At 36.8% G+C, this 16870-nt stretch overlaps 1 protein-coding gene and 1 non-coding gene across 3 annotated transcripts in view; one reads left to right on the forward strand and one right to left on the reverse strand.

Annotated features, from left to right (window-relative positions):
* WWC2 (WW and C2 domain containing 2) overlaps positions 1–16870 on the forward strand; it is a 220652-nt gene that overhangs the window by 171161 nt on the left and 32621 nt on the right. For both annotated transcript variants that reach the window (XM_031010343.3, XM_055385871.2), the window contains 5 exons: positions 645–837; positions 2744–2905; positions 11821–11942; positions 13755–13953; positions 15271–15435. In XM_031010343.3, the coding sequence (XP_030866203.3) occupies positions 645–837; positions 2744–2905; positions 11821–11942; positions 13755–13953; positions 15271–15435 (841 nt within the window). The remainder of the gene's footprint in view (positions 1–644; positions 838–2743; positions 2906–11820; positions 11943–13754; positions 13954–15270; positions 15436–16870) is intronic.
* On the reverse strand, positions 6117–6220 carry LOC115934491 (small nucleolar RNA U13). Its single transcript, XR_004070282.1, has one exon. It is a non-coding gene; the product is annotated as a small nucleolar RNA U13 (small nucleolar RNA).

Here is a 16870-nt window from a genome sequence, read left to right on the forward strand (position 1 = left end):
TATTGTTTTTCTATAACTCTTCCTCTGAATTTTACAAAGCACGAGACTCTTAAAACAGTTTGTCGTATCTCAGAATTTGGAGATGCTAGACAGTGATATTTTTGAACTGTTATTTCATCTGTTTTAAATTTTCTTAACAATATGCTACTCAGCCTTTCTTTTTCTCTAGTAGGATAATGTATACCATTCCTGGGAGGTGATCATCAGCATCTCTTGTTTAATACTCAGGATGAGGATTCTGTGAGATAAAGTCACCAGTATCTACTTAGTGTGTTCCCACCTTCCCAGGCTCAGAAATAACTTATTTTGGAATTGGCTGTCCATGGGGCAGGTGGGACGTTAAATTCGTCTGCCCTACGGATTTTCTTCCTCTTCACTTTCCTATCATGTGCCTTTGCTGCAGTCTCGTGGTGAGTGGAGGCTGGGCCGTTCGTTGCATGCTCAGAGGTGTAGTCAGCTCGGGTGGGTTAAGAACAGAGCATCTATGCAGCTGAGCACGGACCCGTGATGGCAGCAACACTTTAGATTGATCTTGAACTTCTCGATCCCTCATTTTCTCTCTTTGCAGATAATTTCAAATGATAGCTGTGAATCTGGTATAATTAAAGTACCTATGAAATCCATTTTATTCTTGTTCTTTGCAGATATTTTAGGGTTGCCGTTCTTCCTTCCTCAACTGATGTCAGCTGTCTGTTTCGCACAAAAGTTCATCCGCCCACAGAATCCATTTTATTCAATGATGTGTTCAGAGTCGCCATTTCCCAAACAGCCTTACAACAGAAGACACTGAGGGTAGACCTTTGCTCTGTCAGTAAACACCGAAGGGAAGAATGCCTGGTAGGATTCTTCATAATTCCCATTACCAAATAAGACTTACGATTGGATGGTCTGAGGATATATTTTGTAGTTGCTATTTTGCCAGCCCTAGAAATCACTACAGACCTGCCCAACATCTTGGGATACATCTAGTGTTTGTTCATTTTTTTCTGAAGTAGTGGTTTCTGCTTATTCTCTTATTCCAGACCTTTAAAATCTGCTTATAAATTGTGATTTTCTATAAAAGTTGCTTTCTATTTCTACCTTTTCACCACAGAAGAACTTTACCTTTGTGACAGCTATCACTCATGGAGTGTGCTTACCACTCCCAGTACCAATGCCAAGCTTTGCGTGACTGCTGTGTATGTATTATCTCATTTAATCCTCATGACAACCTGATGAAAGATTGGTTATGAAATGGATGATTATCCACTATTTTCAGATAAGGAGCTGCTTAGAGAGGTAATATATTCAACGGTCATACAACTAGTGAGCGATGAAGCCAGATATCAAAAAGATATCCCCACATAATTCACTGTTACAAATTAAAATTAAGCAAGACCGCTGAGTACTATATAGTACCCTTATTCACCTCATTCTCCCCCACCACAGTATTAGAGCTTTTGGGAAGATGTGATGTTACTGTTTAAAGCAATATGATATTTAAATGCTACAGCAGAAGACTTCACAGTTAACTAATTGTGAGTTTAATACACTGTTGTGCGTAATAACCAGAAAACCATTACGTCCCAGTAAAGTTACATAAGTATTCAAATGCAGGCATCTAGAGATGTGCCATGTGTTCAGAAAACAATGTGAGTCTCCAACTGAGCTTTTCTCTGCAGTCCAGTGGGAAGCACAGAAACACATGTTTCATGATGAACAGAGTTTAAGAGGGGTAGGTTTCTTAATTTTTCTTCTTGTTTTCTTTACTTGAAAAAAATATCTGATGATATTGTCTGACAATAAAGTTAGAAAGAAGCAGAGCTAACAGACTCGTTAGGCTATCAGAAAGGCTTTAGTATCATAGATGTCATATTTAGTATAATAGATGTCAGAGGCTCCCACAAAGTTCATAAATATGTTAATTGATAGCCTTAAAGAAGAGTGTAATTGAATTTAGATTTTGTCTATGTGTGATTTGGTGGAATATGAAAGCCTTTATCCTTTACTTTTTTTGCCATTCTACTGACTTATGTATCTAAAGAAAACTGTTGCTTTCTGATGTCTTATTCAAGAACCAAAGTGGAGTTTTTATTTTTGTTTCAGTGGATAATGGGTTGTTTGTGAGTAAGTCACCTTTACAGCATATTATAAGAAGTACTATGAGGCCGGGTGTGGTGGGTCATGCCTGTAATCCTAGCACTTTGGGAGGCCAAGGCAGGCAGATCACCTGAGGTCAGGAGTTCGAGACCAGCCTGGCCAAAATGGTGAAACCCTGTCTCTACTAAAAATACAAAAATTAGCTGGGTGTTGTGGTGCGCACCTGTAATCCCAGCTATTCAGGAGGCTGAGGTAGGAGAATCGCTTGAACCCAGGAGATGGAGGTTGCAGTGAGCTGAGATCACACCACTGCACTCCAGCCTGGGAGGCAGAGCAAGACTCCATCTCAAAAATAATAATAATAATTTCACATTTACATAAAAGGCATGCTTAGTCATTAGGTCTTCGCAAAATGGTATCTCACAAACTAATCCCAGGATTAGCTTTTAGGTTGGGGGTTATTTCTTATTTAGTCACAGCTGAAAATATAACATATCCCCATGTTTTAAAAAATCCAGCAATGCTTTATGTCAGGAGAATTGCATTTTTTTTTACCCTAAAACAAACTCATTCAATAGTCTTTATTATATCAGAACAAATACTAATTTAAACATTTTATTTTCTCTTCTTTATTTTTTTTCTTTGTTTTCTTTCACTTACATAGGCTGGAACTCAGATCAGCCTGGCAGATTTACCATTTTCCAGTGAGGTTTTCACTCTATGGTATAACTTGCTTCCTTCCAAGCAAATGCCTTGCAAAAAGAATGAAGAAAATGAGGACTCTGTATTTCAACCAAACCAGCCGTTAGTAGATTCTATAGACTTGGTGAGTCAAAATTAGAGTATAATATGAAAGTAATGTGAAATACATATATGAAAGTAATATGAAATATGGAATGCTACGAGACCAACATGCTTTTATCACTTTCACTGTCCTTCCTTTTCTCCTTTCACAACTTTGATTTTCCCAGCTTCCTAAAAAAAAGAAAGTTAATTTCCAGCTTTGTTTCAAATATGGTTTATAAAAGGAGTACTCTTTTCTGCTCACACTTCCTTGTAAAAATAAACTGACATAGGGGCTTCACTGGTTTTAAGTGATGATGGAAAAAACGTTTTAATTTAAATATATACTTTTCACACATTGTGTTCACATTGTTTGATTCCACTGTCAGTTTATACATTTGGCACTTTTATATTTTGCAGATTTGAAATTATTAAGCCAAAACAGTGTGTTAGCTTTTCATTTGTAACATCAATAGCCATAAGTATTTTCTATTAAATAGTTTTGTGAAGGCCAGGCATGGTGGCTCAGGCCTGTAATCCCAGCACTTTGGGAAGCTGAGGCAGGCGAATTGCTTTTGCTCAGGAGTTCAAGACCAGCATGGGCAACATAGCAAGACCCTGTCTCTACAAAAATAACAAAAAAATTAGCTGGGTGCAGTGGTGCACGCCTGAAGTCCCTGCTCCTGGGGAGACTGAGGTGGGTGGATCGATTGACCCTCAGAAGTTGAAGCTGCAGTGAGCCATGATCATGCCACTGCACTCCAGCCTGGATGACAGAAAGAGACCCTGTCTCAAAAAAATGGGGGTTAGGTTGTAGCCAGCAACCATACTTCAATGTAGTACTTCAAAAAATTTACAAAGGGGCCTTTTGTGAGGCCGTTCATCATGAATTTGGCATTTGTGGATATTGTTATTGAGTTCAAGTTTGTTTTAGATTATGAGGAAGGCATTTCCTAAGCAGAAGTCAGATAATTAAACAACAGTGTTTTATGGATCATCTACTGTGTGTGAGAAACTATAGTAGACACTGCAGTGGGTGGTGAAAGGGAAACAAACATAACGGTACATTTTAGATTACATGCCCAGGCTTGTGATAGACACTGAACAACACATACAAGATGGCAAAATATGATTTTTTATCCTTAAGAATGCTTTTACAATGGTCACACTTTATGTAAGTTCTTAAAAATAGCTTTATTACAATATAATTCATACATCATACATTTCACCCATTTAAAGTGTGACAGTTTATCCATTTGAAGCACCCAACCCAGTGGTTTTTAGGATATTCACAGAGTCGTGTGTGCAACCAACATTACAGTCTAATATTAGAACATTGTCATCATCGCCAAAGAAGCCCTGTGTGCACGAGCAGAGACTCCCAGTTCTCCCTAACCTCTTTCCCCAAGGCAACCACTAATCTCTACTACAAGGCAACCACTCATCCCTGTCTCTAAATTTGCTCCTTCTGGACATTTCATGTAAGTGCAATAATACAATATTTGTTCTTTTGTGGCATCTTTCACTTAGCATAATATTTTCAAGGTACCTCCATGGTGTTGCAGTATTAGTATTTTATTCCTTTTTATTCACACATAATATTCTATTGTGGATGTACCACATTTTATCTGTCCATCAGCTGATGGGCATTTGGGTTGTTTCCACTTTTTGGCTATTATGAAAAATGCAGCTATGAACATTTGTATACAAGTGTTTTTGTGGACATATGTTTTCATTTCTCCTGGGTAGGTACCTATGAGTAGAACTGTTAGGTTGTATAGTAACTTTGTGTTTAATATTTTGAGGAACAGCCAAACTGTTCCTAGGTGTTTGCACCATTTTGCATTCCCATCAGCAGTGTATGAGGGTTCCAGTTTCTCCCTTGCCATGTGTTATCTGTCTTTCTGATTCTGACCATTCTTGTGGGTGTGAAGTGGTGTTTCACTGTGGCTTTGATTGACATTTCCCTAATGACTAATGATGGTGAGCATCACAGCCTTATTGGCCATTAGTATATCTTTTTTTTTTTGAGAAATGTGTTTTCACATTCTTTGTCTATTTTTAAAAGGTGTTGTTTATTTATTTATTTTTAATTTATTATCATTATTTTCTTTTGAGACAGAGTTTTGTTCTTATTGCCCAGGCTGGAGTACAATGGCACAATCTCGGCTAACCACAACCTCCCCCTCCCAGATTCAAGTGATTCTCCTGCCTCAGCCTCCCGAGTAGCTGGGATTACAAGCATGCACCACCATGCCCAGCTAATTTTGTATTTTTAGTAGAGACGGGGTTTCTCCATGTTAGTCAGGCTGGTCTCGAACTCCTGACCTCAGGTGATCTGCCCACCTTGCCTCCCAAAGTGCTGGGATTACAGGTGTGAGCCACCGCGCCCAGCCTGTTTATTTTTTTATTATTGAGTTATAAGAGTTCCTTACCTATTCTTGATACAAACCCCTTATCAGATAAATAATTTGCAGATATTTTCTCTCATTCTGTGGATTGTCTTCTCACTTTCTTGATGGTTTTATTTACAGCACAAAAGTTTTTAATTTTCCTAAAAGTCCAGTTTATCCATTTTTCAAAAATCCTTGTGCTTTTGGTATCATAGCTAAGACTGCTTTGCCTAAACTAATATCACAAATATTTATTCCTGGGTCTTCTTCTAACAGTTTTAAAGTCTTATATTTAGGTCTCTGATTCATTTGAGTTGTTAACGTGGATCCAGTTTCATCTTTTTGTATGTGGATATGCAGTTGTCCCAGCACCATTTATTGCAAAAACTGTTCTTTCACCTTGAATTATCTTGGCACCCTTGTTGAAAATCAAGTGTGAGGGTTTATATTTCTGGACTCTCAATCCTGTTCATTAATCCATATGTCTGTACTTAAGCTAGTACCGCACTGCTTTGATTACTATAGGTTTGTAGTCATTTTGAGATCAGGAAGTGTGGTTCTTCCAACTTTGTTTTTCTTTTTAAAGATTATTCTGGCTATTCAGAGTCCCTTGCATTTCCATAAGAGTTTTAGTACCAGTTTACTAATTTCTGCAAAAAAAGATAGCCAAGATTTTCATGGGGGTAGAATTGGATCTGTAGGTCAGTTTGGAAGATACTGTCATCGTAACAGTTCTAAGTCTTCTGATCAATGAACATAGGGCATATTTCCATTTATTTAGGTCTTTAATTTCTTTCAATAATATTTCATAGTTTTCAGAGTCAAAGTTTGCATTTCTTTCATTTTTCTTTTTTATTTTTATGTCAGATGGGTAATGTGCTGGTGTCCTAATGAGATTTGAAGGAGGCATATGTCACACATGAGCATGAAAACCTAATCATCACACTTAGGAACTACAAAAGGATCAGTATGCGACTTCTTTTGTTAAATTTATTTCTAAGTATTTTATTGTTTTCTGGTGCTATTGTGAATGGAACTGGGCTTTTAAAAGTTTTGTTCATCATGGCCCCATACAACAACATGAAAAAGATCTATACTATGACCAAGTGAGATTTATCCTAGGAATGCAAGGTTGGTTTAACACTTGAAAATCAGTAAGTTATATCAGATATTTAATCATTTAAATGTTTTAATCATTTAAAACAAAGTTTGAGGACCCACTGAAACAGTGTGATGTTTCAGTACATGTATTCATTATATAATGATCAAATCAGGGTAAATTAACAAATCCATCACCTGAAACATTTATCATTTCTTGTGATGAGACTATTCAAAATCCTTTCTTGTAGCTGTTTTGAAGTATGTAATACAATGTTGTTAATTACAGTCACCTTACTGGGCATTAGAACAGTAGAACTTATTCTGCTTCTCTAACTGTAACTTGATGTTCCTGTTGAATAACCTTTCCCTTTTCCTCCTCATCCTCCCTACTCTCCCCAGCCACTGTGGAACTCTTTTCTCAGTTGCATTTTTAAGTGTTTGTTGCACAGTTGATTTTGTTTATCTTGTATCCTGCAACCTTACTGAACTCATTTATTAATTCTAATAGTTTTTTTAGTGGATTCCATTAGATTTTCTATAAGATCATATTGTTTGCAAATAGAGGTGATTTTACTTCTTCCTTTCCAGTCATATGCCTTTTATTTCTTTTTCTTGCCTATTTGCCCTGGCTAGAACTTCCCAAACAATATTGAAAGAAGTTGTAAGAGCAGACATCCTTGTCTTCGTCCTGATCTTAGTGGAAAAGCTTTCAGCCTTTCACCATTAACTATGAATTTGGCTGTGGCTTTTTCATAGATGTCCTTTATCAGAATAAGGAAAAGCTCTTCTTTTCCAAGTTTGTTGACTGCTTTTCATCATTAAAGGCTGTTGGATTTGTAAAATGCCTTTGTTACATCTGTTGAGATGGTCATGTGGTTTTTGTTCTTTATTCAATTGATATAATTTATTAATTGATTTTCAAGTATTAAACCAACCCTGCATTCCTAGGATAAATCTCACTTGGTCATAGTGTAGATCCTTTGTATGTTGTTGGACTCAGTTTGCTAGTATTCCATTCAGGATTTTCGTGTCTGTATTCATAGTATTCTTGTGATAGCTTTGGTTTTTATCACGCTAATTCTGGCCTCATAGTATGAGTTAGAAAGCATTCTACCTTTTGGAAGAGTTTGAGAATAATTTGTATTAATTCTTCTGTAAACGTTTCATAGAATTCACAAGTGAAGCCATCCAGTCCTGTACTTTTTTGTGTGTGGAATTTTTTGTTTACAGATTCTATCTCTGTACTTCAGTCTATTTAGACTTAGAAGTATTGCTTTTTGAGTCTGTTATTAGGTAAAGTAAATTTAGCATTTACCTTTAGCATTGCATTGCATCTTTCTGTTCAACTGAACCTTTTATCTTTATGAAATGTTCCTTTTTATTGCTAGCAATACCTCTTGTTTCAAAATCTACTTTGTCTGGTGTTAGTAAAGCTACATATCAGCCTTTTTGGGTTAGTGTTTGCATGATTTATCTTTTTTCATCCTTTTACTTTCAACCTTTCTGAGATATTATATTTAAAGTATTCTACTTATAAGCAGTATGTAGTTGGTTTTGATTCATTATCCAGTCTTAAAATCTTCATCTTTTAATTGAAATATTTAGCTCATTTACTTTTTTTTTTTTTGGCATCAATTTTATCTTATTTTATTTTTTTTTTATTTTTAAAAATGTTTTTCTTTTTTTTTTATTATACTTTAAGTTTTAGGGTACATGTGCACATTGTGCAGCTTAGTTACATATGTATACATGTGCCATGCTGGTGCGCTGCACCCACTAACTCGTCATCTAGCATTGGGTATATCTCCCAATGCTATCCCTCCCCCCTCCCCCCACCCCACCACAGTCCCCAGAGTGTGATATTCCCCATCCTGTGTCCATGTGATCTCATTGTTCAATTCCAACCTATGAGTGAGAATATGCGGTGTTTGGTTTTTTGTTCTTGCAATACTTTACTGAGAATGATGATTTCCAATTTCATCCATGTCCCTACAAAGGACATGAACTCATCATTTTTTATGGCTGCATAGTATTCCATGGTGTATATGTGCCACATTTTCTTAATCCAGTCTATCATTGTTGGACATTTGGGTTGGTTCCAAGTCTTTGCTATTGTGAATAATGCCGCAATAAACATACGTGTGCATGTGTCTTTATAGCAGCATGATTTATAGTCATTTGGGTATATACCCAGTAATGGGATGGCTGGGTGAAGTGGTATTTCTAGTTTTAGATCCCTGAGGAATCGCCACACTGACTTCCACAATGGTTGAACTAGTTTGCAGTCCCACCAACAGTGTAAAAGTGTTCCTATTTCTCCACATCCTCTCCAGCACCTGTTGTTTCCTGACTTTTTAATGATTGCCATTCTAACTGGTGTGAGATGGTATCTCATAGTGGTTTTGATCTGCATTTCTCTGATGGCTAGTGATGATGAGCATTTTTTCATGTGTTTTTTGGCTGCATAAATGTCTTCTTTTGAGAAGTGTCTGTTCATGTCCTTCGCCCACTTTTTGATGGGGTTGTTTGTTTTTTTCTTGTAAATTTGTTTGAGTTCATTGTAGATTCTGGATATTAGCCCTTTGTCAGATGAGTAGGTTGCGAAAATTTTCTCCCATTTTGTAGGTTGCCTGTTCACTCTGATGGTAGTTTCTTTTGCTGTGCAGAAGCTCTTTAGTTTAATTAGATCCCATTTGTCAATTTTGTCTTTTGTTGCCATTGCTTTTGGTGTTTTGGACATGAAGTCCTTGCCTGTGCCTATGTCCTGAATGGTAATGCCTAGGTTTTCTTCTAGGGTTTTTATGGTTTTAGGTCTAACATTTAAATCTTTAATCCATCTTGAATTGATTTTTGTATAAGGTGTAAGGAAGGGATCCAGTTTCAGCTTTCTCCATATGGCTAGCCAGTTTTCCCAGCACCATTTATTAAATAGGGAATCCTTTCCCCATTGCTTGTTTTTCTCAGGTTTGTCAAAGATCAGATAGTTGTAGGTATGCGGCGTTATTTCTGAGGGCTCTGTTCTGTTCCATTGATCTATATCTCTGTTTTGGTACCAGTACCATGCTGTTTTGGTTACTGTAGCCTTGTAGTATAGTTTGAAGTCAGGTAGTGTGATGCCTCCAGCTTTGTTCTTTTGGCTTAGGATTGACTTGGCGATGCGGGCTCTTTTTTGGTTCCATATGAACCTTAAAGTAGTTTTTTCCAATTCTGTGAAGAAAGGCATTGGTAGCTTGATGGGGATGGCATTGAATCTGTAAATTACCTTGGGCAGTATGGCCATTTTCACGATATTGATTCTTCCTACCCATGAGCATGGAATGTTCTTCCATTTGTTTGTATCCTCTTTTATTTCCTTGACCAGTGGTTTGTAGTTCTCCTTGAAGAGGTCCTTCACATCCCTTGTAAGGTGGATTCCTAGGTATTTTATTCTCTTTGAAGCAATTGTGAATGGGAGTTCACTCATGATTTGGCTCTCTGTTTGTCTGTTATTGGTGTATAAGAATGCTTGTGATTTTTGTACATTGATTTTGTATCCTGAGACTTTGCTGAAGTTGCTTATCAGCTTAAGGAGATTTTGGGCTGAGACAATGGGGTTTTCTAGATATACAATCATGTCATCTGCAAACAGGGACAATTTGACTTCCTCTTTTCCTAATTGAATACCCTTTATTTCCTTCTCCTGCCTAATTGCCCTGGCCAGAACTTCCAACACTATGTTGAATAGGAGTGGTGAGAGAGGGCATCCCTGTCTTGTGCCAGTTTTCAAAGGGAATGCTTCCAGTTTTTGCCCATTCAGTATGATATTGGCTGTGGGTTTGTCATAGATAGCTCTTATTATTTTGAAATACGTCCCATCAATACCTAATTTATTGAGAATTTTTAGCATGAAGGGTTGTTGAATTTTGTCAAAGGCTTTTTCTGCATCTATTGAGATAATCATGTGGTTTTTGTCTTTGCCTCGGTTTATATGCTGGATTACATTTATTGATTTGCGTATATTGAACCAGCCTTGCATCCCAGGAATGAAGCCCACTTGATCATGGTGGATAAGCTTTTTGATGTGCTGCTGAATTCGTTTTGCCAGTATTTTATTGAGGATTTTTGCATCAATGTTCATCAAGGATATTGGTCTAAAATTCTCTTTTTTTGTTGTGTCTCTGCCTGGCTTTGGTATCAGAATGATGCTGGCCTCATAAAATGAGTTAGGGAGAATTCCCTCTTTTTCTATTGATTGGAATAGTTTCAGAAGGATTGGTACCAGTTCCTCCTTGTACTTCTGGTAGAATTCAGCTGTGAATCCATCTGGTCCTGGACTCTTTTTGGTTGGTAAGCTATTGATTATTGCCACAATTTCAGATCCTGTTATTGGTCTATTCAGAGATTCAACTTCTTCCTGGTTTAGTCTTGGGAGAGTGTATGTGTTGAGGAATTTATCCATTTCTTCTAGATTTTCTAGTTTATTTGCGTAGAGGTGTTTGTAGTATTCTCTGAGCATCATTACTTTTACTGCTTGTAAGATTCTTCTTTTTCTTTGATTTTTCAGCAGTTTCACTCTGATATGCTAATGTGATTTTCTTTTGTTTATACCACTGAAATTCTTTGTCATTTCATTCAGTTTTTTTTAGCATATTATTCATAAAAACTTAAATTTTTCTCTCAATGCCTGTAGTATATGGATCATCTGTGGGTCTGCCTTATTGTTTTTCTTGACTTTCACTCTTTAGGTCCTAATGAAATACTGAATGTTACGTATGAGGATAACTGATATCTTCCTCCAGAGAGGATTTTCTATTCTTCTGAAAGGCAAATGACAATATGGGTAGCTTACCTGAATCATGTGGGGACGTGAATTCCAGTTTTACTCTCCATAAGACTGAATGGGACAATGGAAATATCTGCTTACTATTTTAGCCTGATAGCAGCTGTTTTTTTTTTTTTTTTTGGCTTTGTTTCTCAGCTTCTTGCTCTGCATATAGGCAGCTTAGGAATGGCAAATGCCATGACAGGAATATCATGTAGAATATTGAGCTCACTTTACAGTTCATTTTCTCTAACCTCTTGTGAGTTGACTGCCTTGGTAGTCCTGAACTCAATTTTAGTCTTCATATCCTACTGACACTGCCACTGTTCTAGGCAGCCACAGTCTGTTTAGCCCATGTACCTCACCACTAGAATTGACAAATATGCTAAGGGAAAAGAGTGGCAATGGCTCACCTTATTATATTTCTGTTCTGCCTGGGATCTTGGCCCTCTAGTCCTGATTGCCTTTGTTGCTCTTCATTGCTTTAAAACATCTGAGAGGTTTTGCTTGTTTTGGGTTCTATTTTATTCAGCTTTCATATTTGTTTTCAGCAGGAGAGTTGAGTCGTCTTTACAGATAGAAGTGTAAATTCCCATCTGATGAGTTTTTAAGTCATTTTTTCAAGTATATTATGTTAATTGTCATATGCTTTACATTCTCCAGGATGCAGTGTCAGCCTTACTTGCAAGAACATCAGCTGAGTTGTTAGCTGTGGAACAAGAATTAGCACAAGAAGAAGAAGAAGAATCAGGACAAGAAGAGCAAAGGGGCCCAGATGGAGACTGGTTAAACAGTTATTTCCTTTTGCTATTGGGAACTCAAAGATGATATGTTTACACGGCTTACAATGAAACCTTTGTAGGCTCATGTTTTATTCCAGAATTACGGAATGCACTGCACCTTCAGGAAGCTATGCTAGGAAAAGTCTTTCCTTGGTCATTAGAGAGTTAAGGAAGTAATGGCAAGATTATGGGCAAAGTTAAAACATTAGCCAGATTCTTTGTTCTTGTTTCGAGTAATTTTAAAACACTATTTTCTGAGCCTTTTTTTTTTAGTCTAAACTTGATTTTGAAAGGTATGGTAGCTTATTGTAGAGTTATAGATAATTTTAAAAGTGACTCTATTTTTCTTTTAACTACCTAGAAGTACCATTTAGGCTCTAGTAAGACAAAGCAGGTATTTAAAAAACAACTTCTGAGTACTCATTTCTCTGTTACCACTCTTACCTTCTTTTTCTGTGTCCTTCCCTGTATCCATACCCAATCCTTTGAAGAGGGGAGGCAGAGGGGGAAGTTATTACAGTTATTGTCCAGGTTCGTTTATATATAAAGAGCTCTCCTTCCTGGACAATACTGTTTCTCTTAAAACAAATTTTAGTGAATATTTCACTTTTTAAGTATATATGTGAAATCATTTGAGTTAATTTTTAATATATAGTTGTTTATACTGTTATGTTTGGTTGAACTACTGTTAATACATGTGCATATACATATATAGCATCCATTTGTATGTGTGTATATAGAAAACTTTTTAGAAACTTAGAGTGACACGGTATATCATAAATAACACAGACATGGACATTTGGAAGGAAGAGCTTCTACTGTGATGTAAAAAGATATAGATATACTTTGTCCTTATAAAAAGTCCTTCATAGTGAATAAAAATCACAGCACTGCAAAACAAATAAATACGAGAGTGATTATAAGGTTCATTATAGTATCTTTAAATAGTAATTGTCATATATGTAAAATACAATTTGTTTCACACATATTTCCAAACAGTGCTCTTAATATGTAAACAAAGGAATTTATAACTCATAGTAGTCATTAATGGTTCCCCTTGTGTTCACTTCATGGCTAGACATTTATTAACTAGTCTGTGCCAGTTTGTCATTATGTCACCAATCAAATTAAAGCTGAACATTTAGTTATCAATGGAAAGAATGTTTGCATTCGGAGAACATGAAACTCAACAAAGTATGAGATGTTCTAAACCATCCTAGTACTCCTGCTTTATATATTCCATATAAGCTCTATTTATATTCTGGAGCACCACTTATACCACTTACAATGCCACTTCAGCCCATGCCAGGGCTTTTGTTAACAATGAGCCTTCTGCTAGTTTAGAAGAAAAACTTCCTTAACATAGGATTCTCCCTGCTAGACTGTGAGTACACTCAATAAAATGAGGATTTAAAATCCTTATTTCTGTATTCACTGTTACATGATTAATTTTACAATAAATGAACAACGAATACCAAGTTATTTTATAGTGAGTGTCAGTATTTTTAAATGCTAACATTAAACTCTATATGTGATTTTCAGAATATGTCTATTTTAATATCTAGAAGTTAGGTTAAATTTCATGAGTTTAACTTTTTAGTACCACATTGTGGTGATTTTGCTGCAGGTTACTAGAGGGTGAAGTGAGGACTTTTTTTTTTTATGAGACGTTTAGTTAAAAACCCCAGCCAAAGAAATGGCTTGGCTCATTGTGTGAGTCTGTTTATTTCCCAGATAACAACTTAGCATGCCCAGGTTGCGTGTTCATGGAGCATGCCTGCCTACCAAAAGTGTTTTGTTTTTGTTTTACCATAGGCTAACAATGCTAAGAGAGGCCTCTGATGAAATTGTGGCTGAAAAAGAGGCTGAAGTTAAATTGCCAGAGGACAGTAGCTGTACAGAAGATTTAAGTTCATGCACTAGTGTGCCTGAGATGAATGAAGACGGGAACAGGAAAGAAAACAACTGTGCCAAAGACCTCAGAAGTCAGCCACCTACTGGAATACCAACACTGGTGACTATTCCGCTGTGCTGTCTTAAAACTGATACCTTACAGGCACCATGTGGACTAGGGAGATGCTTGTTTGTCTCCTTAGGTGTAAATTCCATGTCAGGATTTTGTGCCAAAAGCTGATCGTGAAAGGCATATGTGGGAATAGGCTCTAAGAAGCATCATAAATGCTTTAACATTTTAAAATGGGCCCAAAATATTCTCCGCTTATATTTGGAGAATATATAAGAAGAGAAATAGTGCTAGTTACTTTAAATCTATAAATATTCTGTGAATATTAAAAGTATTTTCTGAATTCCTTGGAGAACAACAGTGTGTCTTGTGTCAAGTTCCGTATATGTAGTAAGTTTTATTTCCATTTCAAACATGAAGTAAACATTTAAAGTTCATTTTGGTTAGGCGATGCCCTGATTAGAGAAGTGACAGGTGACTTAGTTTAGGCACAAGTGCCAACCAAGTTATTAAACAGGTAACTTTGCTAGTTAAGTGAGAGATGTATTGAGACTGTCAACCCCATATGGGGAAAATATTTTCAAGCTTCAAGGATGCTCACACACTGGGGATGTTGGTAATAGTTTAGAAAATTATAATTTTGTATTCCTGAGAAAATAATATTATGCCCTGAGAACTTCCTTTCTCAAAGGAGCAAACTTTCATCAAGAGGCAGGTTTGGAATCAAATTATACCTATAAGATAAAAAATAGACATCTGCCTATGCCTACTGAGTTTGTATTTTGAGAAACTTCCATTTTTACTTAGGTTTTATTTTTGTTACATTTCTAAAGATCCAGTAAAAATACAACTCAGCTTCACAACAGTTATGTTTATACATGTATAATTGCATATTCTATTTAAACCTACAAGTTTGTGGTATATTTCATTTTCTTATATTTAATTATCTTTATCATTTATTTGGAAAACAATGTAATCAGAAAGTTGAATAAAGTTTAATGATGATATGTACCCAAATAGGATTCTTTATAGAATCACTTTAAATCTAAACCTTCATTTTTATGTTCAACCCTTTGGAGGCAGCACCTCTATTTATGGTGCTTGTTGGACAGATATCACATGGCCTGCTGTGCAGAACTTCGTAAGAACTTAGTACAAAACCATTCTTGGTAGAAAACTGAAGAACAATTCTCCCCAGAGGTACTTCAGAAGTACTATAGTCTGTAATGCAAAGCCTTTCTCTTAGGAGTGGCCATAGTGCTCCATGAGTCTCTGTTGTAACATTAGATATTTTTTCTTTCTTAGAAGAAAGGAGCATAATGTTTACACATCTTTCAGCTCCTGACAAATTGTTAACTTCTCTTATAGGTTGACAAAGAGACAAACACTGATGAAGCCGCTAATGACAATATGGCAGTTCGCCCCAAAGAGCGCAGCAGCCTGAGCTCTAGACAGCATCCGTTTGTGAGGAGCAGCGTGATAGTGCGCTCACAGACCTTTTCTCCAGGAGAGCGGAACCAGTACATCTGCAGGGTAAGGTGGCAGTGCTCGTGGCGAGGTGCTGGGACTGCAGCTTCTTTCTTGCTGGTAGGGAGTGGCCTGCAAAGGAGAAGAGACTGTGCACTGGGAGTCTTCACATGACAACGACAAATGCTAGAAATGCTATAAAACAGATGTAGAATATCACATGCTTATGGTCCCTTTTAGTTTGTTTGTTTTTCCATCAAATTTAATGCCTTCTTGGTTCCAATGTGATTTATTTGGCAAGTAAGCGAAGTTTAAGATCTGAGTGCTGAGTATTTGTACGTTATTTGGACTTCGGTCTGTATTTAGAAACATGAAGTGGTTTTTTGAGATATATGTGGTCTGTATATTTCTGTTCTATATCATATGTCCTTCAAACCATGTTAGTCTTGTTGAACTGAGAACTGTGAATTGCATTTTAGAGCAAAAATCCTCTTTTAATAATGCTTATAAACACTGAATCACATCCATAGTTCTGTGAAGAAAATTATGAGATTTGTATCAATTTTCCAAATTCTACTTCTAGTAGTATTTCTGATTTGTCTAGTAAGATAGACATAATATTATAAACTGGGTTAGAAATACTTTTTAAATTCTAAATTTATTCATTCAGTTCAACACATATTTATTAAGCACCTGCTTTTAAGCATTTTCTTAAATATTTGGGATTCATCTAGAAACAAGAGACCCAGAGCCCTGCCATTGTAGAGTTTACATTCCTGTGAATCGAGCCAGACCACAGGCAGTAAATATGATGAACAAGCTATGAAGTATCTTGGAAGGGGATCAATGCTATGGACAACAGTAGTGCAGGGGGTTGGGGGTGATACGCAGGATTCAGAGCAGGCTGCATTTCAGTAAAGATTTGAAGCAGGTGAGACAGTGAGTGTGGGCTATCTGGATCAAGAGCGTTCTAGATAGCACAGACTGTGTCTCAACTCTGACCTTGAGCTCTGCTTCATGCAGACCTTTCTTTAAAGAAACAAATATCATGTATTAGCTAAAAATACAAAGGATAATTTTATTTCAAAAAATATATAAGTACCTTAAACATATGATTTTTAATAGCCACTACCAAAAGGCAGCTATTCAGATTATTTGCAGGCACAGTGGCTCATGACTGTAATCCCAACACTTTGGGAGCCCGAGGAGAGCGAATCACCTGAGGTCAGAAGTTCGAGGCCAGCCTGGCCAACATGGTGAAACCCCATCCTACTAAAAATAGAAAAATTAGCTGGGCATGGTGGCGTGCGCCTGTAATCCCAGTTACTACAGAGGCTGAGGCAGGAGAATTGCGTGAACCCAGGTGGCAGAGGTTGCAATGAGCCGAGATCACGCCGCTACACTCCAGCCTGGGTGACAGAGTGAGACTCTGTCTCAAAAAAAAAAAATACATAAATAAGTAATTTAAGAAAATGAAGTTATTTAACAAAATAGAACAGGA

Source organism: Gorilla gorilla, chromosome 3 (assembly GCF_029281585.2).
Source record: "Gorilla gorilla gorilla isolate KB3781 chromosome 3, NHGRI_mGorGor1-v2.1_pri, whole genome shotgun sequence".
NCBI classification, from domain to species: Eukaryota; Metazoa; Chordata; class Mammalia; order Primates; family Hominidae; genus Gorilla; species Gorilla gorilla.